At 27.1% G+C, this 23,655-nt stretch overlaps 2 protein-coding genes across 3 annotated transcripts in view; one reads left to right on the forward strand and one right to left on the reverse strand.

Annotated features, from left to right (window-relative positions):
* Positions 1-137: 137 nt before the first annotated feature.
* Positions 138-14,614, reverse strand: LOC130663156 (RIB43A-like with coiled-coils protein 2). Of its 2 annotated transcripts, XM_057462260.1 has the most exons (9): positions 14,388-14,613; positions 14,224-14,295; positions 2,552-2,662; positions 1,813-1,953; positions 1,300-1,463; positions 988-1,228; positions 679-906; positions 464-570; positions 139-381 (listed from the first exon to the last, which is right to left on the reverse strand). In XM_057462260.1, the coding sequence occupies exons 2-9, from the start codon at positions 14,257-14,259 to the stop codon at positions 240-242; spliced, it is 1,170 nt and encodes a 389-aa protein (XP_057318243.1). In that variant the 5' UTR covers positions 14,260-14,295; positions 14,388-14,613; the 3' UTR covers positions 139-239. The 2 variants fall into 2 exon arrangements, with proteins under 2 accessions (XP_057318242.1, XP_057318243.1); XM_057462259.1 differs by having other exon boundaries at positions 138-381; positions 14,224-14,614.
* LOC130663152 (uncharacterized) overlaps positions 6,628-23,655 on the forward strand; it is a 28,173-nt gene continuing 11,145 nt past the window's right edge. Inside the window, exons 1-3 of the mRNA XM_057462256.1 lie at positions 6,628-7,002; positions 7,085-8,164; positions 22,522-22,657. Coding sequence (XP_057318239.1) covers positions 7,753-8,164; positions 22,522-22,657 — 548 coding nt within the window. The 5' untranslated portion in view covers positions 6,628-7,002; positions 7,085-7,752. The remainder of the gene's footprint in view (positions 7,003-7,084; positions 8,165-22,521; positions 22,658-23,655) is intronic.

Below are 23,655 nucleotides of genomic sequence, written 5' to 3' on the forward strand. Positions count from 1 at the left end.
CTCCGGGGTTGGATCTCAATTCGGTGTCTTGTAATTTTCTATTTTACGTGGATTTAAAAAAAAAGAGATAGGGATATTTTGATAATTATAACAAGTTTATGGGCTATTATTTACAAAGTTTTAGCAATAAAAAGTTTAAAAATTTTTTAATTTATTGTGATCAGTTTACATAATTTTATTTTATTAGCTTTACAAATATCATCTGGGCTTTAAATTTAAAATTCTTCTTTTGAATTCGATTATCGAGGACACGAATTAAATTTGTTAAAAAATTCTGGCTCTTGTTGATACTTATAAACCATTTTATTTAAATAATCTTGATGTGATCTCTGCTGTTGTGCTAATTGTAAATTTTCTTCAGCTATTTTTTTCCGCAATTCCCTAAAAAAATATTTAATACATATTACAAATAATGAGAACAAAGGAACAAAAAACAAAAAAAGAACAAGAAAATTTTCAATACATTTTTTGACGATTCAATTCTTGATCATAGAGTTCGGCCGCTTGGGCATTACCGATCATCAAACGATCCCATTCATTGTTTATTTGTCTTTCTTCTTCTTTCATTTTCTATAATAACAAAATAAATAAATAATTTCCGTCATATCCGATAGTAAGTAAAGTAGAAAATGGACAGATCCATTATCTTTATCTATCAAAGTTAAATAAAATCCTAGCCTGAATTTGTTTCATCTGCCGAGCTTGTTCTTCCCATATACATTTAATCTCATCAGATGTCATACCCTTGTAACGACAAGCAAGTAATTTATTTGGTCCACAATAACTTAATGCTTGTTCAGGAGCTTCTGTTAAGAAATCACCGGTAACATGATTATAAATCTCAGCACGTTTGTCTTCCTCATCTTTTATTGCTTCACATTTATTCCGATATTCTTGTTCTTCAGCCTCGATTCAATAAATAAATAACACTAATTAAAATTATATATATATATTTATATTAATGAATAAATAAAAAATAAAATTTACAAGGGCACGATTAAATTGTGCATTAGCTTCATTGAGTTTCCTTCGACATTCTTCTTCCATACGTCCAAGGTCAATTGCACGTCTGTCCCTAGATAAAATAAACTGTTGAAAAGATTCATCAGCGTTTTTTTCTTTTTGTTTATTTTTTTGTTTCTCATACACCTGCTGCATAAGACAAGATTGCATCTGCTCTTTATTTTTATTCAGTCTTTTAGACCGTTCGAGATCTTCCCCCTCGAATCTGAAAAAAAAAACATTATTTATCAAATCTTTAAATTATTACTGTAAAAACAAATATTTATTTAAACAAACTTTTGAGCAGACGAAGGTCCAATTCGCGGATCATCATCGGCTACACGTGCTGGCAATGATTTTTTTAAATTATCGGGATCATAAAGATCAAAGTCACGGCGATCCTGCGGACGTTGATGGATTTTGCGATATGAATTTATATTACGATTTATCTTCTTCCTTTCCTAGAACGTTAATTAAACCCTTAAAAGCTATGAAACTAGATCATTACTTAAGAATTAATAAACATTTCTAACAACGATTATATCTATTTATCAAAATTTAAAATATAATTTAAAATATTTATTGTAAAATAATATGACAAATAAATATATGTATTATTTAAGATTATCAAGTTATTTTTTAAAATGTAGTTAAATTTTATTTTATTTTATTTTTTTTCAAGCTATCAAATATCAAATTGAATGGGCTCTTTAATGCGCAGTACCAGTATATGTTATGGAGTATATCAGTTGCAAAAGATAATGCGTGAGGATTACATGAGAAAAAAATTTAATCATGAGTATGACAAACCTCTTCTTCCCGCTTCTCAAGCATCATTGCAAACTTACTGCTAACCACCAGAGCTTCATCCATCCGGCATTCTCGTTCTCGTTCTTGCTGACGCAAACGTTCTTTTTCTTCTATTTGCTTGTCCAAGAACTCTTTGTCTATCTGCAGTACCAATGTATAAAAAGTATAAATATATTTTCAAAAAATAAATAAATATATGTGGATATATTTCGAGTAACTGACTTTATTTTTTACTTTTACCAAAATAAATAAATAAAATTCTTTCATATCTACATTAGTCGGTTCAAATAAAAAAATAAAAAAACAATAATAATAATGCTTTTAAATATTTATTAATCTCTTGAAAATGAAAGATTAATGAAACCTAAGATATCATTTTATTTTAATAATTTTTTTTTACATACAACTTACATGTTTCTTATCATTTATATTTCTCATGGATATTTATCAATTTAATGAACATTAATCTTCGTTTCAAATTTTGTTTTGCGCAAAAAAAAAAAAAAATACAAATTTATTTCGCACCTTTGTATTGCAAATTAATTATATTTATAAATAGACAAAAGTGGGCGCCATTTTTTTTTACATTTAAAAATTTTTTGAATGCTAAAATTCAAATTTAAAAAATTTTTATTTATTTTCAGGATAAAAATAAGTAGATTTTTATTTGTGGGTATTTTCAAAAATTTTTTTTTATAGTAATTTTTTTCAATTTTTATTGAAATAAATAAAAATTTACCTTAATTTGACAACGGGGATCAAAAATTCTGAGTTTTCTGGCTTCTTCATTTCGTCGTTTCCGTTCGATGCAAGCGGCGACCTTGAGATCCTGCGGCGTAGTCGGCGGAAACTTGAGCATTTTTGGTTTAAAAAAATAATAATATTATACCGTTATTCAGTAATTTTAACTCATATAAATTTCGCATGTGTAAAAAAAAAATTATCGTGTTTCAAAGTATAAATAAATCTTGAAATAACTGTTTCGGTCAACACCAGTTCAACTAAAATACCCGACTTCAGACGGTAGACTCATCAATTGAAACAAACGCAGTAACCATGGATAATTTTTTCACATCATTGATTAAACAATTGCAATGAAACCCCGTAGATGATTTGTATTAAAAAAAAAAAAAAATTTATTCTTGGACTTTTATAAAAATGAAAAAATTTAAAGGTCATCCAGGCGTGTCACCTGCGTAGTTTTGGGTCGAAGATAAATAATAAACACGAAAACCGAGTATTTAATAGCCAGTATCTATATATGTGGATCAATAATATAGTAGTAAAGATAAACATGATATGACGAAACATCAGCTAGGTGGGGTAATATTATCAGCTTTAAAGGTACTCTGACCATGGGTAATCCGAGCTCAAGGCAGATAACTGTGTTAAAATTCACCAAATAGGTATTAAATATAAATCGATTTATCAGCGCACGTGTAAAATCTTCTATTAATCACATTATCTCTTTAATTATCAGTGTTTTTTTTTTATTAATTAAAAGTCAATTGATAACACACGATAATTAAAAAAAATATAGTATATATATTGTAGTTCTCAGTAGATAACTATACCAAACTCCAAATTTTTTAGAATTTGGTTTTTTTGTTGGCAATCGTCGTAATATACATAACTAATGCTTGAATTATATTTTTGTTTTAAATATTCAAAATTTGTACGTTATTAAAGGTGTTGCATGAAAACCGCCTAACTTGTACAAAAGAGCAAACTTATTTTTACAAAAATTGAGATAAAAAATATTTTTTCCATGCACATTAGTAAAAGAAATCAAATCCTGAACAAAAAAAATATCTGCATACTATTGACATTAAAATTTTTTTTTATTGTTTTTTAGTTCTCCTGTATAACTTAAAAAAATGGAGTTGGACGATTTTTTACTTAGAACGACGATACATATAATCAAAGAATAGAATATTTATATAGAATAGAGGAATAAATTTAGGAACGAGTTAAACAGTAAGATGTGTAATATATTTACGTACATAGATGTTACGATTAAAGCGGAGTTATTGATGCAATTACTCAGTAGACGACGAGAAACTTGCTTGGCAACGAGGCTATAAATGATATTGACCAATGCGTGGTAAAACTGTCACGTCTCGTGTGATTAAATTGCTTGTGTACATATCCAAGTATGTCTGCGTGTCATATAAATATATCGTATATATCTATATACCTGTAGATACTTTGTATATTAAGACGTGAGATGAAGAGTAAAAATGGCTTACAGCCACGTGCGTTTAACAAAACAACATATCATGCCAAAAAATATATATACATATTAATTTGTGTTTATTGTTGATCGGGTTTTATTAAATAAATATGTTACGGACTAATTACTGGTTACTAATTACTCTTTGTTTTATATTTTAAGTGATCCGTAATTATATTTGTCAATGGCTATCTGAAGTATATTATATATCATGAGGGAAACATAAATATTTATAAATTAAGTTCAGGGTCAGGTTGCGCCAAGATATTGCCGATCATTTCAGATTTAATTTTTAATAAAAAAAAAATTTAATAACTTATTAACTGGGTCATTCATCATATATATATATGTATATATTTTTTTGTAATTTGTGATACATTTAATTATCGAAAAATATTATTATTTTGTTGGCATTGAATTTTTTTTATTTTATATGTTGAGATCGGGTCATTGTCACGCATAATTGTAAAAAAAGTTAATTAATAAAATAATGTTTTGTCAAATATATTCAAGATAAAGTTTTTACAAATGAAAAAATGAGTTTAAAGTATAATTCTTATAAAACTATAATTACGGTATGGACATATACGAGCAAAATTGTCGCGAGTTTGTTCCAGCTACGCGAGCCAGCTGTGAATTATCACATCTTCAAGTTCAAGGTTGATGTTCATTCGTGCGTCATAAAGCGAATTGCAATCGTCTACTTCGACTCGCCACTATATATTTTTCTAGAATATTTATAGACAAAAATTATATACAACAACTAAATACTATTTTTGTTATTATATTTTTGAGATCTGAAAAAATTTCAAGTTTTTTATTTTCTAAATTTGACATGAAAATTTATTTTATTACACAATACATTTTTTTTTCTAATAGAGGTTCATTTTACCAAATAATAAAAAGTCAGTAATCTGTAGGTCAAATACAAAAATTTATCATTTTAAAAAAAAGAAAAAAAAATTATAAAAAATAGATTTAAAAGCGTAAAATAGTTTGCAAAATCATTAAACAGAATCAAAGTCATCGTAGCACATTTCGATCGATGCTTTCTATACACTCGCTACAGGACGTTTATTAGCGCAAGCCCAACTGTAACGATTCAAATTCTGTGTATCTTCAAGTTTCAAGGGCACTCTATATTCACCTCACACATATATATTTTTATAACTGTGTCGCATATGACCACAATTAGTCACTTCCTAAAAAAAAAATACATGACGCGATCGGTAGCCTTAAGGTGCTGGTACCCTACAGATACTATTTCACAAATTTCGAAACAAGTAGTCAAGTATCAGTAGGTACAGAGTGGTATTGTTACTCAATTAAAACAGGATGCAATTTATAGATTAATAAATTTAATTGACGATAATAGCCCACCAACTGGCAATAAAAATTATTTTATAAGTGATTCGTAGAAAATTTCGGAATGATAAAAGAATCTTTATAATATTTTAGTTATGATTCATCTCTGAATGATTATTAAATATCATGGATCATTTGAGTTCCGGTGGTACTCGGGAAGAGAAAATTACACATGAATTATCTCTTTGTACGTTGCCAAGTTAAATTATTATTCTTGGCTCAATGTCTTGATTCCACTCGCCAAAAATTATGGATAACCATCAGACCAACAATATTACAATATTATATTACATTATTACCAATTAATACATACTTATAAACCAACAAAACAATGTATTTAAATGTATGACTATTATTTTTATTTAAATATTATTAATAATAATTATGTAAAAATTTTATTTCCATAATTTGCTGCATTGACCTCATTTACGACAATAAACGTTAAATTTCCCAGTGACCCGACAGATAAACCAAACACGTGACAAAAATACACATGACAAAGTGCATTTGCAATATGTTTGCGTCTGCGTCTGGTCTATAACTTAAACTTAAATTCTAACTCTGATGTCTTTAAGTCATAAATATTTTTATATAGAACATCAAGGTTTTTTTTTTTTTTTATTACCCGTGTCCTACTCAGAATCTCAGGAGTAGAGCTCGAGTGGGATGATAGGGATTAAAAATATTCTAAGGCCAAGGCAAGGATCCACAGGACACTGGACTCGAGGACTCGAGGAGTCGAGGAGTTGAGGCACTCGGGGCAAATGAGTAAAAATAAAATGGGGTGACTAGTTGACGATCTGACTGGATCAGACTTCAACCTCCAACACCGAGGTTCAGTGAAAAGGAAAAGTAAGAGAGCGCAAGTCGATATTGTATGATAAAAATTTTCTCATAATAACAAGCTGAAACAAGAGTACCATCACTACCATCATTACATAGAGCTGTAAACTTGTCAAGAAATTACACGGACAATGTATACATAATCATTAATAATATATATTTCTCTATCTCTATCTCTATTTCTATTTTATTTATCTATATCTATTATTATTATTATATTACGTTTCTGCTAGTAGATATAGTAGTGTATAGTAAGACCAAGACAATGTGTGGCTGCGCGTGCGCGGTCTGGATATATGACGCGATGACGTCACGTGGTTGCTCCGGGCCAAGAAGCGCGATACGATAGAATACGAGGATAGAATAGAAGGCAACTCGACAAACCTGACCAGCAGCACCAGCCACCGCGAGCTCCAAGTCTGATTGCCAGACAGTTAGTCTAGCCGCGTACCTCAAGCTGTGAGTACCAATTCCTATTTCACGTGTCCTACTCACCTGTCGACGCTTCTCCTTATCTTCGTACTTGGAAAAAAAAGTTATTAATTTTTTTTTAAAATATTATCAAGTATGAGATCAATGACTTAAGTTTAAGTAATTCCGATAAAAGATTTATCGATAAGAAAGTGATTATATTGTTTTTTTTTTTTTTTTCTTCTTATTGAGACTAATTGGTGTTGTGTAATATCTAGCACGGAGACGCGCATTTGATTATCGACTTGAATCTGTGGACAGGAGTACTAAACTGTAAGGTACATGTATATACATATATAGATAAATAATTTGTCTGTGTGTGTGTATATTTTATATCGAGCAACCCCTTCTTCTCAGCAGCTCATTCACTTTTGCGCACTCTCACTTCAGTCTCTTTTTCTTGGTGTCCCCAGCTGCTGGTTGCTGGCACTGCTACTGGTACAGCATTGAAGGATCTTTTGGTTATTGTGTGTGATAGAAACTAGTTCTCTTGTTTTTTACTATCATTATTATACGTCTTCTGCTTGTATTATTTACTCGCTGACACTAAAAGTTGTGACTGATAAATAAAAAAAACTAAACTACTTGTGATAAAGTGGCATTTAAATGGGAGCAAAAAATAAAATTTAAAAAAAATAATAAAATATTGGAATCGGTTTGTTTGGAGCTTGATGAACTAAAAGATTTTCCCGAGAGCAGCAACCGGTTTTAGATGCACCAGGTGGTAATTTTGTCATTAATCAATTGAGAGATTCCTACTCCATTTAATAAAAATAATAATAATAAATCCGCGTAATTGCTGTAAGATTCCAAGTGGGTAAATCGTGTATTTATGTTGCCACTTGGACCTCACTGGACAATTCCACCAGGAGTATACGTTTTCCATTACATTGTGACGTGATAAAAATAATAAACAACTCTACGCGTAGTGTAGTTTAGTTACCAAGGTTTTAAATTATTTTTGTTGTTGTTAATTAATTAATTAGTTAAAGTCAGTGTATAGTTTATTTAAATTGTACTATGATAGAATGAGTTGCTCGGTGAAGATCTCGAGCAAGGGCTGGGCCAGCACGCAGCAGAGGCGTATTGGCTCTTTGCCTGAAGAAACCAATGTGTTACTAAGTCAAGCTGCATCGCCAGTAAATTCCGGAAGTACAGTTATAAGTACACCAGTAACAGCCGCAACAGCAGCTGCAACAATAACAACATCAACAACATCAACAACAACAACAACAACAACACAAGTACTTATTCCTCAACAGCAACAGTTGCTGTTACAGCAACACCATCAACAGACAGTAAAAACTGTTCAATCTAAAGCACTGGCCAAGTCAATAGCTACAAAAAAAGGCGAAGACACAGCAAAATTACTTAAATACATTGATGACAATATAATTGGAAAAAATGGGACCTTCTTTGGACCATTCGGGCGCAGGAAAGGTAAGATTATGTTTTTATTTTATTTTTTGTAATAACTTATTATGATTTTAAATAAAATGTCAATATTGGTCAGATGACAATGAATGTTTGTTTAAAAAAGAAAAAATAATAATTATTTAAATTAATTAAACTCGTGCCGGTAGTATATCATAACCGGAAGAACTTTATCTACATCTGGTTGCGGCATTCAATGTCCACCGATCAAAAGCAATAATTTATTATATATATATATATTGTCTGGTTTTGTTATGCAATGATGGATGTATAAAAAGTATTGAATTCAAGTAGCAGCTGATGCGATCATCGGCCATAAGTTTTTGTTTGATAGACTGCGCGGCGACGCTTTGCTTCATTAACGTAATCACTTAATCACATTTAATAATCAATCAGACATTATATACAAATATTATTATTATCATCATTGTATCGAAATTAATATGACTGTGACCAAATAACAGTCGCGTTTGTTTTTTTTTTTTATTTTATTTTGTTTTGATGCCGATTCCTCAGGTTGTGATGATAAATTATTAGTAAGTTTGCAAACCAGCAATTGCGTAAGCACTTGAAGTTGAGTAGACTGCAGGACGCCGACAATTAAATTGCGTAAATATTATATTAGATGGTAATTTTGGTTTTGGCTTTTAATTTAAAAAATATATATTTTTTTTCTTTTATGTTAGCTTGAGGTGATAATAATAATAATTGGATGAAAAGATACGGGTTAGTTATGATAAAGTTTGAATAATCTATTGCAGACAATATGTTCTCTGTACTATCACTGTACTGTAGTATTTTACGACTTTGTTTTCATTTTTTATGGATCACTATCGTTATCTCGATAGGATGTTATTTTTTTATAATTCGCGGGAATATTACATGAGATAAGATGATTTATTTATTTGTCTATTTATCAAGTTATTTTGCTGCTGAATAGAGTTATTTGTAAGAAAATAAATTAAATTATTTTAAATGTATAGAGGAATTACAAATTTATAAGATTTGTGAAATGAAAAAAAAAATTTAGATTGAAGCAGTTTTACACATTAGATTACATTAAAGTTGGTTTTCCTTGACCTACAATTAAAAGTAACATTATATTTATTATTTTTTAATTATTATTATCATTGGTTTTAGCCCCTTAGTGACAGGACTTGATTTATATATGTATGTTTATATAAAGACATCATCGTTAACTTTAGCATTGAATTAAATTTTTTTTCTTTATCAATCCAAGTCAATGACAATGATAATTAAAATAATAAATTGTTCTGTTAAAATCACGGGCAATCAAAATTATAAACAAAAACATTATTTGTGATTGTATGAAATTAAATTTTTAAATTATTTTCGATAACATTGAAATTATAAGTTTTTTTTTTTTATCGACATTAAAATAAATTTTTGTAGACACAGTTGCTGTTCAAACATACAGAGAACACATTTTTATAATTTAATCTTGTTTTGTTTTATCACTTGCAGAGTGCGACACGGGCATTTTATCTGCAAATAACTAAAGTAATAATACAGTATAATAATGAGCCAAATGTTGTCTCTCGTGATTGCCACGCGTGCACCACGCATTCAACAATATCATTTTTTATCGTACTAGACTTCGATCGTATTATTAAACTCATTTTAAATTACTCATCTTTACAGTCAGAATACAATATAATAAAATAATTTAAAACTTTAATATTTTCCGACGAAATTTCAAACTTTTGCATTTATACAAATTTCGATTGCAATACAAATTTTTTTTACTTAATAATTATATCTTAGTTTTTTCGTAAATTTAATGTAAAATGTAGAAATATCAAAAAATTTTTCTCATATTGGATTTTAAATTTGGGCAGCCGTATGTACAACATTAATTATAAAAAATGTTCAAAATATCTAATATTCGAAAAAAAAAAAAGGAAAAATCAATTTTTTATATCATGTAAAAGATTTGAAACAATAATATAAAGAAGGTATTCCTAAAATTTGCCTGTACCGGAATTTTATTTTATTTTTTCTTCAACTAATAAGTATTTTAGACATTGTTATTTATAAGGAAACCCAACAAGTGCAGTAACTGCTCTAAATAACCGAATTTGGGAGCATTCACCCTAGCTCTTAATGAGTATCGAGAAATTATTTAACCGGGAAATGCTTGTTAACAAAAGTATTATTTTTTCTTATTGTACGTTATTATATTGATGAATAATTATTAATTCTTTAACTTAAGTCAGTGATTTTTCTTTATGTGCTTTTCCAGTGCTTAAGTGATTCACTTATTAGCTATATTGAAAGGTCATTGCACGTGTATTTAAATTTTCATTTAACTTTACGTTAATACATATACTTTTTTAATATGATGATTTATTTTATAAATTTAAGTATTATTCAAAGTGCTGTTGATTATAAATATTTTAAATAATTTCGCAACTCGTAATTTATATTAATTATTGTTTTAATATTTGCAATTCATCAAACTTTTTTACTTCAATTAATGGAAGTTAATAATAATAAAATAAATAAATATCAAGGCATTTTATAAATTTATTTATACTTGGACAAGCCGATATCTGTTTTTGGTCCAACATTTTAACTCGAATAGAACTGCCGTAATAAAGAATTAAAAAATTGACTACTACTCTATTAATTATCTATTGCTGCAAAACATTTAACAATTATCGGTATTCAACAAATTGTAAAGATTACTTTTTTATGACACTCGTAACTACTATTGTATTTTTTGCAATATAATTAAAAAAAAAACAATGTCTTGATGTCTTGAATGTCCTCGACGCAAAGTGCATGAAAACGCGTGATTCATCAGCATTACAATAAAAAATAAAAAAATAAAATAAAATAAAATTCATCCGTCTGTTTTTTTCCATTTTATCAAATTCCAACTAATATCGTGTAACAAAAAAAATTAATTTTTATCATAAAAAATATTCATAATTTGTAAGTGTAATTATAATTTTTACGAAAACATTCTAAATTGTGTTTTGTTAATTTTTTTTACAATATAAAATAACTTTGATAATTAACAAATCTGCAATATCCAAATTTTAGCTAATTAAGTGTAAAATATTTTAAAAAATGATAATCGAATTATTATAAACAGTTTTTTTTATTGTATGTTAAAGTATGTGCATGTTTTATCAACTTGTAAATTAACATATTTTTAATATACATAAACGAGTTTTTTCATACTGAAAATAATGACATCACCGCTTGTTTACACTATACTGAGTCAAATACTATACCCATGCGTAACTTTTCGTTTGTATAAATATATATACATTTGATGAGTGAATAAAAAAGAGAAAGCATAAGATGACGATTGTACTTTGACATATTTTTAATTTTTTTATTATTTCTAACTATACGGAAGACAATTTTATGTATATATTTTAAAATTTATTACTCACTGATAATGATAAAAAAAAATTTGATAAATATATAAATCATAACAACCAACTTGTCTTTATTATACTCATGTTATTCGGTTATTGACATTTAATATAAATCATATTTATTTATTTATCATCATAAAAATTTAGCTTATAAAATAAATAATTAATTTATAAATTAAAAACAAAGTCAATAAAATACTTTTAATAAATAACACGACCTTTTTATGTTAATTTTAACTGGGTTAATTATTTTTATTCGACTTTGTCATATATTTATAAAGTATAAATCGAATATTCAAATCAAAATCGACTTGCTCACAGTATTAATAAAGTCACAGAGTGTACTTAGAGAAATAAATGTATGTATGTATGTCATGTATGTACATACGTTAATACATTCTCTAAAATTGCATTGCATCGGTATAAAATTTTTTATTTGAACGTACTTATATGGTATATTATGTATAGTGTGTGCTATATGCAGTATTATTTTATTATTATCATATGGTATGATGAAGGGTATGGAGCATAATATAAGAACGTATGGTATAGTGCAACAGGCAACAGGACATAAAAATAATATAAAACAAGTTGAAGCTGCAGAGCGAGTATGACGTATGCATGTGTCGCGCCTACTCGTGACCTCCAAACCGTGTTTTAAAAACCACGTGCACATGAGATGACCGGCTTTTTTTTTGTTATGTTATGTTACACAGTAGTACAACCCATGCTTTTTTTAACTAAATTTTATTTACATTTAACATTGTTGATTTAGAAAAAAAAATTTTAAATATGCAGACATGGGCTCCATTTATTTTTGTCTGTAAAAAATTTTGCGGCTCGAAAAGTTTAATATTTTTTTTTCAATTATTTATTTTATGACGATGTAAATAAAAAAGAAAATTTTTCTTTCAATTTTTTAGTAAATTATGTAGATTTTTTAATTGTAAAATGCGTCATTGAAATGTCAAATTGTAGATGCAATTAATTTTTTAAACTTTTTTGACCTTGAAGTTTTTCATTTATAAATAAATAGGAAGGCAAATTGTGAAAATTTATATATTTAGCTACAAATCAATAAAAAAAAAAAATAAATAATTAATCAAGTGAAAAATTGATAATGAATAAAAATAAAATTAAATATCGATATTCCCTCTATGAGCTAAAGGAATCAAGTTTTAGCGACATAATTTAAAAAAAGTATTGGTTATGAGTTATGACAATGAGAAGATCATTTTTATCTTTGAATTTAAAAAACTTAAAAAAAAAAAAAGAAAAAAGTACTTTAGTCTGTTATTTAAAAATTCGGCACAAGCTCGAATTTATCAAATAAACTTTTTTTTCCTTATTCTTAATTAACTTCTGCTCTGATTAACGATTATTGACCCTTGAATTATATATCAGTCACACTTTATTAAAACAATATTTTTATCATCATTTGTTAGCTTGAAATGATTAAAATTTTACGATAAACCGGCTCTTAAAAGGAGCACAACTTACAGAGGTTTAAAAGAAGGAAAAAATGGATCTGAATTTCTGAACTATCAAAAAAATAAATATTTTTTCTTTTGTTATTGATTACAGTCGAAGATATATACATACAAACACATTGAAATTAACATTTAATAAGAAAGTGTGTACATATTGTGTAAATTACTTGTTCTTAATAAAGAAACCGGCAAAATGTGGTTGGCATTAAATCAGACAAAATCTTGGCCAAGTGGCAATTTCCATTCATACCTTGTTTTCTCAACTGTATATAAAATCAATTAATTACTCGTTAACTAAACGTTTTAATTTTCAAGGTTAATTATTTTTTGTATAATTCACCTAAAAAATCAACGATTTACCAATCACACATTTAACTCCGCCTATTAACTTTTTTAAAAAAATATTTTATTCTGGTTAAAATTCTTCTGCCATTAAAATATTAAATTAATAAACAAAATAAAAAAAAAAAATAATAACAATAAATCACAATGTTTTTGAAAATCGATGGTATATTTAAATAAAAAAAAAATAATAAATATTTACACTTGAATTTATTGGAGGCAAATTTAAAAAATAATTCATTTTTAATGACTCGATAAAATGTTGGTTGTTTTAAATATATAACAGGCAATCAATAGTCAAAGGCATTAAATAATTTACGAGCAGCGGCTTAGATGAAAGTAATAAGCCACGACATGACACAAGCTAGAAATAATGTTTATGTATTTATTTCCGCTGTTTGTAATCTATCACCGTTTCTAATGTTACCATTGAGATGACTGTGCTCTGTATAGTATAATAAATACAAAGTATATACACCGAGAAGAAAAAGTACTTATGAAAATGCATATATTAATACATAATACATAATATTATTAAAAAAAATATTTATCGTCTCGATAGAGTCTGGCTTCGAATCACCATTTAATAAATATTACCGGAAATTACCAGCGTACAAGTAGACTGTGATCTTTTAAATCACCAGATTCTAAAATACTTGTACTAACTGATGATCTTTTTGTTGACTATATTCCAACATATATATATATTTTTTTTATTGCCTAGCAAAGCTCATCTATCTTACTTGTCAGTCTACAGTTATTCGTGGGTATGAGTCACTGTTTGAGCGCACAAATATAAAATTATAAAGTTATAATATACCATAGAGAGCTCACTGAATAAACAGTTTGGCATCATGGCAGGTGTAACCCAACTTCCGTGTCCAGCGATTATCTTGCGATCGAGTCGTTCATACATATTAAATAATTTGTATAACAGAAAAATATCATATTTTGAATATAAAACTTTTGAAATAAGTTTCTTACCAGGGACACTACAAATGTTAGCACCGAACTACTCCCGTTTCTTAAGTTACACGGCTATGAAAATGTACATTGATAATTATCAATAGAGAGCTCACGTTTATAACGTGTCTTATCTTTTAAAAACAATATTGTATTATTTCTATTCTATGCAGTGATTAATAAAAAATTTCTACATACTTCCAATAGTATTTTTCTAACCACATAAGTGCTAATATAAACTAATAATACTAATATTTTTTAAATTTAAATCGGGTTTTTTTAAATACAAGCTTCGTTAGTTAATTGGCTTGTCGCGATAAATAACGATAAAGAGTTGAAATTTTTTTATTTTAATCGATTGTTTACTTGTCGTTTTAACGTAAGACTATTTACTAATATTGAAAACAACTTGTAATGGTTAAAGGAATTCATTAGATACGCAGTACTATACGTATGAGTGAATGCGAAATAATTTTCCGCTGTTTACGTAGGAAAAGTTTAGGAAATTTGATCATAGTTAACGAGTTGTTTACGCACATAGCACACAGTTAAAATTGTTATAGCTAAGGTCGTCCAATCACAATTTTATTATTGCAATTATTATTATTATTATTATTATTATTATTATTATTACTCAAATTCAATGTCACGTGCTAAATATATGACGAGTCATACTATAGGAAAATCATACTTAACTTATGCCAAACTCTCACTGATTTAACTACGCAAATTAACATCATGCCACTAATTATTTTCATTAAACTTTTTCTTTTTTCTTAAATTTAAAAGTCATTTTATCAATGAAAAATTTAAAAAAAAATTTAATTACTTTGAAGTTAAAATTATATTTATTATATAAACTTATTTTATTCTTAGAATAAGTTGCAAGAAAGTTTATATAAATAATTTACATATTCTTAAAATAGTATCTCAATAATAATATATATATATATAAATTTTTTTTTAATTTAATTGACACGTAAATTTATTATAAATAATTTTTTACTCTTCCTGTTTTTTTTATGTTTTTGCTTTCGCTCAACTACATATAAATATATGTATATAATTTGCATATATACATATATATATCGACAAAATTATCTACATACAAGCATTTGTTAAAATATATACCAACACCTAATACAAAATAATGTAACATCTACATATATATCGCATACAAATGAAACGTGCATCATATATATATATATATATAGTTACGTAAGGTGGCACGTTATCTGCCGTAAGCGTCAGTGCAACTGGAAAATATATATATATATATGTATTAAAGGTATCCATGTATATCGTGCATATTAATGATGTTAAAACTATTAAGAAAAAAAAAAAAGTTGATATAGCTATCTATTAAGAAGGCATTTACAGGGTGTTAATGATTATTATAATAAATAAATAAATAATTCGCGACGAGAGAATTTAAAACTAACGTTGTTTTGTTTTTTTAATCAAAAAATAAATCCATTAATCACTTGTTATGACTTATTAATTATTGAGTAATAGATAGAACGTAATAAATTATTAAGATAAATATGTAATGTTTTATTTATGTGAGATAAATAAACATTTTTTTTAATGGTATGTTATTATAAGAATTTTACTTGAGTAGATTCAACAATTGAACGGCCAATTAAACGTAAGACATTTTATATTTCACACATACGTTACATGAATATAACTTTATTTATATATATTGTATATTATGGTTATGCCGAGATGTCTGCTGTGTGTTGATATGAGTGAAAGACGTAAGTAAATTCTTAACTAGTCGGAATTGCTTGTAAGAGTGCAATTGAATCGCAAACGCAATGCGTTTTTACACGGGCAATATTTTTTTTTTATCAGATATTTAACTTTTTATATTGCAGGTCTTAAATTATTTTATTTTTTATTAAATGTTTGCATAATAAAATTACTATTAAATATATAATCTAGTAAGATTAAATAGATTATCGGTGATAAAATAAATTTATTTTTATGAAATATTAAAATTTTTGACGGTGAACTAGCTCATGAAAATATCCAGATAATTATTTCATAAGATCATAAATGTTTTCATGACTTGGTAATTTCGATTTCCTCATTATAAATATATATGAGTACAAAGTCTCTAGTGTCATAGAGACACGTGAGCTTAGATATTTGCATTATTGCCTAGACAGTTTGTTCAATTAAAGTCGTGAGAAAATTTATTTATTTATTTAACAAACTGCGCTGCAGATATTTCCACTGGCCATTTATTATTTACACCAACCAATAAATTTATTTGACTATAAAAATAATCCAACTTTTATTTTCATAATATAATCCTACTGTTAATTTTATTTTTTAAAATATATCATATACTATAGTAATCAGTGGAGAGAATTGTCATTAGTATTAAAATTTAATTACGTCATCAGAAAATTAAACCACAGTAGCATTAGAATCGATATTTAATACCAGTAATTGCTACAGAAATCAGTTTGAACATTAAAAGATAATGATAATGGTTATTATTGATACTATTAGTATATATGTATGCATGGACAAAATTTTTTATTGAATAAAAAATTGAATTATAAAAATAACAAGTACTTATAAAAAAACTGAATAACTTAAAAGATCTCTAGTAATTTATTGTAATTATTATTATTTATTTTTTTTTTCAATAAATATAAAAGCTCAGACTGTGCTTTGTCAGCACCTTAGGCCAATGAACTACTGCACGAATGACCTCGTTACACACTGCATCACTTTAAAATATATATATATTCTATATAATGAAAAAAAAAAAAAAAAACAATTGTCACGAATTGTTATTATCTGATCTTATTATAACTTGATCGATGTAAACAAAGTGGAAAAGCTTTTAACTTGTGTCTCTTAGTTGATAAATCAGTTTTAAAAATATCATGTAAGCTCGACAATATAACAACCAAGTCCATTAACCTCGTCTGATATATATTTATATTTTATATATATGGATGTACAAAAAGGATACCATTTACCACTTTATGTAATTATTTAAAAATTTTTAATTGTACTTAAAATCTTTTGTCTAGGGTTAGTTACCTACTCAATCTAGCCATTTTAAATAAATCATATTTAATATATCTTTTATCAAGTGATTTAAATTATAAAAGCTGATTATCGAGAATGAAAAAAAAACATAATTATTTGATTAGTTTTTGGGGGTAATGATTATTTGAGTCTGGAGCAAAATCGTTCATTGAACTTTTGCATGATCAGATTAAATTACTCTGTAGGATGAATAAGGTAGCTGGTATACATTTAAATGGATCGATATTACAGCAGCCAGTAGCCGTCATTGTAGTATGAAATATTCAATTATGCGGAAAATAATATATAATAATTCAATTAGTACTACTCTATTCCACTCCCTTTTAGTTTATTTCTTTCTTTTTACATTAAAAAAAAAATGACTTGTATTCCAAAATTAATTAAATTATGTTTCACTTGAAAAATATATGGGCAGAGTTTTTTGACTAAAATTCTAAAAGTAAATAACACAATTTAGGAAAAAATAAGGTAAGTTAACCGTTTCAGGTTGACTATTCCAAAATTTTTCCAATGTTCCATTTTATTATAGAAAACAAAAGATCTGCTTGAAAATAGTGTAATTTTATCCCGAGTTCCTGAATCTATCTATATATTTAATTGTTTTGAACAAGATAAAGATGAAGAGTTATGTTGAATGAATGTCCAGTGGTCTAAAAATATAAGTCTTAATAGTCGACTTAGGAGCATTAACCGGAACATGCAACAGCCAATTTAGTTAACCGATAATACCACCAAGTCAAAAAGCCGGTCAATATTTTTAGGCGTATGACCCGCGACCTGTTTATTAATTTTTTTTTTTTTTACTATTATTTTAAATTTGAGTAGGCGCCATCTAGTGGCGAGCACCGAACTACTCTCCCAAGAAATTTTTCTCTTGGTTTAATCAACTTTTTTTTCTTAAGTTAGAGCATACGAAAATTCTGCTTGTACAAATGTATAGACTTAAAAATAAAAAAATTTTAAATATTCAGCTAATATACCATCATAATAAATTAAATTATTTTAGTTACTATTTTAAAGTGGAACATACTTGCTACAATAAATAATTAAAATAATAAACGAAGGAAATTAATATTGATAATAATAATAAAATTAAAGTTTATTTAATGTAAGGAGTGAATAAAGGTACGAGTGCCTTCAAATGTGCTGACGCTGGTTATATTCCCGGGTTGGTTTGGTAGCTCATTATGAAGCAGTTGGACCCCACGTGGTTGATGGTGTATGGAAATAAATTTGCCCAAGTACAATCAACGAAGAATAGCGATGGTTAAATATCTCGGTGGTTAAATATTTCGCACTCTTAATCTTTTGATTACCTTTGGTGTCAGTATGTACGCGGGTACCGCAGAAAATTTACCAAATAGGTATTAATACAAAAACTTTTATTCTCACTTGTCATTCTATTTCTTGTCCTCGTAATCATTGAAAATTTATTTTAACTTGAATATTTGTGTACACATATTTATAAATTTAAATCACTGCCAAGTATTTTGTTATAAAAATAGTATGAAAATTCCTTATTTTCTTATTTTAAATTCAATAAAAATTTAAATTACTATCTATTTATACTTTATTCAAAAGTTTTTGCCATCAAATTTTTAAAAATAAAAGTTGTCAAAATTTCTGTCTATTAATAATATCCCCGAAGTCAATTTTATTAGTCAGCAAAATTTTATTAAAACTTTTTTTTTATCCGTTTGAATTTCCCTCAGCGACTATTGACTTGAAAATTGGGTCAAAAGGGTCGCGAGATTAATAAAATTCGATTAAAATAATGACCCTCCCATTATATTAGTACTTCTCCTCTTATATTACATTACATTTTTTAAACAACTATTACATATATACAAAAAAAAAATGATGTACATCAAAATTATACCATATATACATATAACACACAGGAAGTAACCAATAATTTATTTCATCATATTTACTACCATCAAATAAATATAATAGGAATATAAAAAAAAAAATTTATGACAACACAGCAATTAAATACTTTTAATGACCAATTGAACTGAAGATTAATCGAATCTGATCGTTTTATTACCCGCAGTCTTATAAAATCGTATAATCATCACACAGCTAGTACTACTGCTACAAAACAATTTAATAATTGTCGCGTACTTGATAAAAAAAAAAAACAAAAAAAAAAAAAGACTGTGAAGAAAAGTGACAATTTAACGATTAATTGGGTCAAACGCGATTAAATTTAATTAGCCTATTTCTTCGAACTCTATAAAAGTAATTATTGAAATAAAAATAATAATAATAATAATTATAATATACTTATCTATTTCTATTGAAAATATTGACTCAACTGTTACTCTACTTTACTTGTCTTGTCTTTCTCAACTTTTGATTTGTCTGTATTCATATCTTACTTGATATATAATATATGAATAGAATAAAATATTGTCTTTCTCTACTTCCGTTTAAATCCTGTCTATATCCATCACTAGTAATATTATTATTTCTACATTAATAAAAATGATTTATTCGCAAATATCGATTAATTAAAATATAGATTTGAGTATTTGAATATTTAAAACAAAATTTGTTTATTTAAGCTGGATAAAACTGGCTATTTCTACTTCAATTGATGTCTAAGTTGTTCTAATCTATGTATTTACCAGACGATAAACAATAAATAATTATATAATAAGACAATAAATTTATGTATTTATTATTTTAAAATTATTATAAAATATTTAAAGGTTGTGTAAATGGGTGTTTATTTAATGGATCTCTAAAAAAGAACCCGGAAAAACGGATTTAGACTGTTGGCCGGGTTCGTTAAAATTATCAAAGCTTTGCAAAGTACCAGCTGGCGTTCGCGCATTTAATGGGTTCCTGACTATTCCATTTTTGCATGGAAACCCTGCAGTCATTTTTTTTTTTTTTTAAATGATTTAAAATTTATAGATTGTTTTTATTTATCGTGAATTAAGTGGCTGAGTGTTAAAATTAGTTACCATTACTTAATTTAAATTGTCAGTACTTTCTTAAAATCAATCAGTGAAAATTACCGACGATCAGTGAATTTTAACTGGCCGACAGTATTTTTCACTGATTTATTCTTATAAATTTTTTGGCTTCGTTTATTTCTGTATAATATGAAAAACTAAAAAATAAATTAAATTATGTATAAAAATAAAATAAGAAAAATAGAGTAATTGGCTGTTTAGATAAATGGTATGCGAGGATGGTCATTGGTAATTCTAAATATAAATTTTCGACATTGATTTAATTTAATTGTCCCAAACGATTCATAGTATCTAATAGTGATTGGTGGATAATATGTTAAACGTCATTGATAAATTCAAGTTATTAAAACAATAGTATTGAGAATGAAACTATTTGTGTCTAATAATAAAAAATTGTCGAGCGTTAAAAATAAATATGTGAATATGTTTAAGTATTTATACATTGGAATTTAGGCATTTGATCTTTCAAAACAAATTAATAATTCACGGGTGTATAATTATTGTAGTCCGACAAATAAATTCACGGTCAGATGAGATCATTAACCAATTCAAGGTCATTTGAATACGGCTTATTTTACGTCACTAAAAATTCCAAGGATCTCAAGACCTTTTTTTCCTTCTTTAGGCCATTATTTTTTTTTTACTCACTATTCAATAAAACTCTATTCTCAATATGTAATTTATTATTGTAAACGTCATGCGATCATTTATATAACTAGCAAAAATAGTTGATAAATAAGTAAAAAATAATGATAAATTTAAAAAAAATTAAATTTCTATTTTTACATAATTTTTCAATTAAATTTTGCCGATTGTTGTCATTCATTTTAATTGAATTCTGACGTAGGTCAGCTTCTCATTTCAGTAAATAAAAATTAATTAATTACTATATTTATACCGTGACATCATCACATTTAGTTTTATTTAACCCAATGAATATTTTCCGTAAACCATATATAAGTTTTAAAAAAACAATATGAATAATTATTGATTGTCACATTTTATTTTTTGTATAAATCTGATTAATGAAATTAAAAAAAAAATTATTTATATACTCCCGCAATCAATTGATTTAATTTTATTTAAATATATATATTAATACTCTAACGTCATATATTTATCTGAATAATTTATCAGTGTACTCAGTTTCCCAGTGTTTTTACCGATTATAACCCCAGCAATTTGCAAAAACATCGTCCATGACCTAAAACTATCAGTTATTTTTTAAGTGCTCCATATTAGACATCCATTAATCTGCTGTTCCCTTTGCCCTCAAGCTATTTTTCTTATCATCAAATATATTTTACTGTCATTAAATTAATTACATTTTAATATTTAATTTTATTATATTATAAAAACCTCATTATAAATTTCCACGTCATTGCGACAAAATACAAAAAAGAAATTAATTTTTTTTCTCCTCATACCCAATTAATTAGAAAAGTAAAATTAAAATAATTTATAAAAAAGAGTAAGTTATTTAGTTGATACGTTCCTATTGAGAGCATATATATGAGCGAAAGTTTAAAAGTTAAAAGTCATTTAATTAAAGTTAGAGACTTTTTTTTCTCAATAATCACTGATAAATTCCCTCATTAACTTTTTCATAACCTATTTTCTATTTCTCCTTATCACCTAAAACTAAACAACAAAAATTTTAGTCGTGATGGTTTAGAATCACGATTACTGAGAGCAAAGGTGTCTCTTTCACTCGGTTTATCATTAGATCTCACATGTGTCATTGTCTTCACCCTTTTCTTTTTCTCTCTTTCTCTCTTTTGCTTGGTATCTATATATATTTACTATATTTACACCATAAAATCTGTTGGTCATATCTCACTAACTCAACCAAGACACATTACAAGTTCATTATAGAAACTTTCCTTGTTATTTATGTCCTTGAAATACAGACAGTGTAGTAGCAAATAGAAATCTTGTGTAATATGTAACTATTTTATTTATCTCTTTAATATTAAAATAAGATACGAATGATGATATCAGTAAAACATGAAAACAAATTTTAAGTGTTAATTGTAGCTAGAAATTTATTTTTCAATAAACAATAAAATATAAATTGTGTTTTTTTTTTATAGTTATTTACTGTGATTACACGGCATCAGGAAGATCATTGCAATTTATAGAAGAATATATTTGTAAAGAAGTACTGCCATGTCTTGGAGATACTCGGGCATCGACGTCAATTTGCAGTTTGCAGTCGTCACTCTTCAGGTAATAAATATTTATCTTACTCAAGATGTTTTATGTAATTGCGTTATGTTTGTATTTAAATATATACGTATGGATGAGTATGAGTATATGAGGTTTAACTGATGCCAGGTAACCCGAGGTCGGCGCCTTATCAGGAGTGTATCACATTCATACGTTCAATGAATTCCGATAGAAGCAAGAAGCCCCCGGGCCAGAACTAAAGCGCGGGAAAGAATCCAAAGTAGATAATGCGCGCGCAAATCTATCGCTAAATGTAGGCCAAACTATATACATATATATATTTTCTTCTCCCGGTATTCTCTCTAGCTTAGATCAATATCTATCCTCTACGTACGTACTTTGTTCGAGACCTTTACAAAATAACTTTAATTTTTATAAAATATTTCCTATTTTTTTTTATTTTCGAAAAATAATTAGGCTTCGTAGTTGATTACAATTATTACGGCAATAAAATAATTGATTGAGGAAATTGATTAAGAAAATTAATAAAAAATGATAATTTTGATTAATTGTTATTTCTTTGGATTTGTTTGGTAGCTTTCGCTTTCACCTAATCATGTTTAACGGCAAATTCGATCGAAAGTCGCAAGTATATAGTTTAGATAAATGGTATATAACAGTTGTACACGTGCATACTTGCCTCACATTCACCGTAATCTCACATCAGACGATTCAATGAGCGGAACGTGAGTTACCCGAACTCTCACGAGATTTACAAACCGCAACATTTTTTATATCGAATTTGTAGAAAGTATATGAAAAATAATAAAATTTAAAAATTATCTAACTTGGATGTTTGTCATGAAAAAAACTTTTTATAGTTACAGTTACATCTGGGGAGATATCTGTCATTCTTTTTTTAAATTTCCTATATTGCGTGGTAAAATCATGATTTGAGTTTTTAATGCTGGGTAATAGGAAAATAATTATTTGTGGCAACACCCGCGCACAAACGATTTCCGGGAAAGCCTGCATAATTAAGTGACGTGATATTTACG

Source organism: Microplitis mediator, chromosome 2 (genome assembly GCF_029852145.1).
Source record: "Microplitis mediator isolate UGA2020A chromosome 2, iyMicMedi2.1, whole genome shotgun sequence".
Taxonomy (NCBI): domain Eukaryota; kingdom Metazoa; phylum Arthropoda; class Insecta; order Hymenoptera; family Braconidae; genus Microplitis; species Microplitis mediator.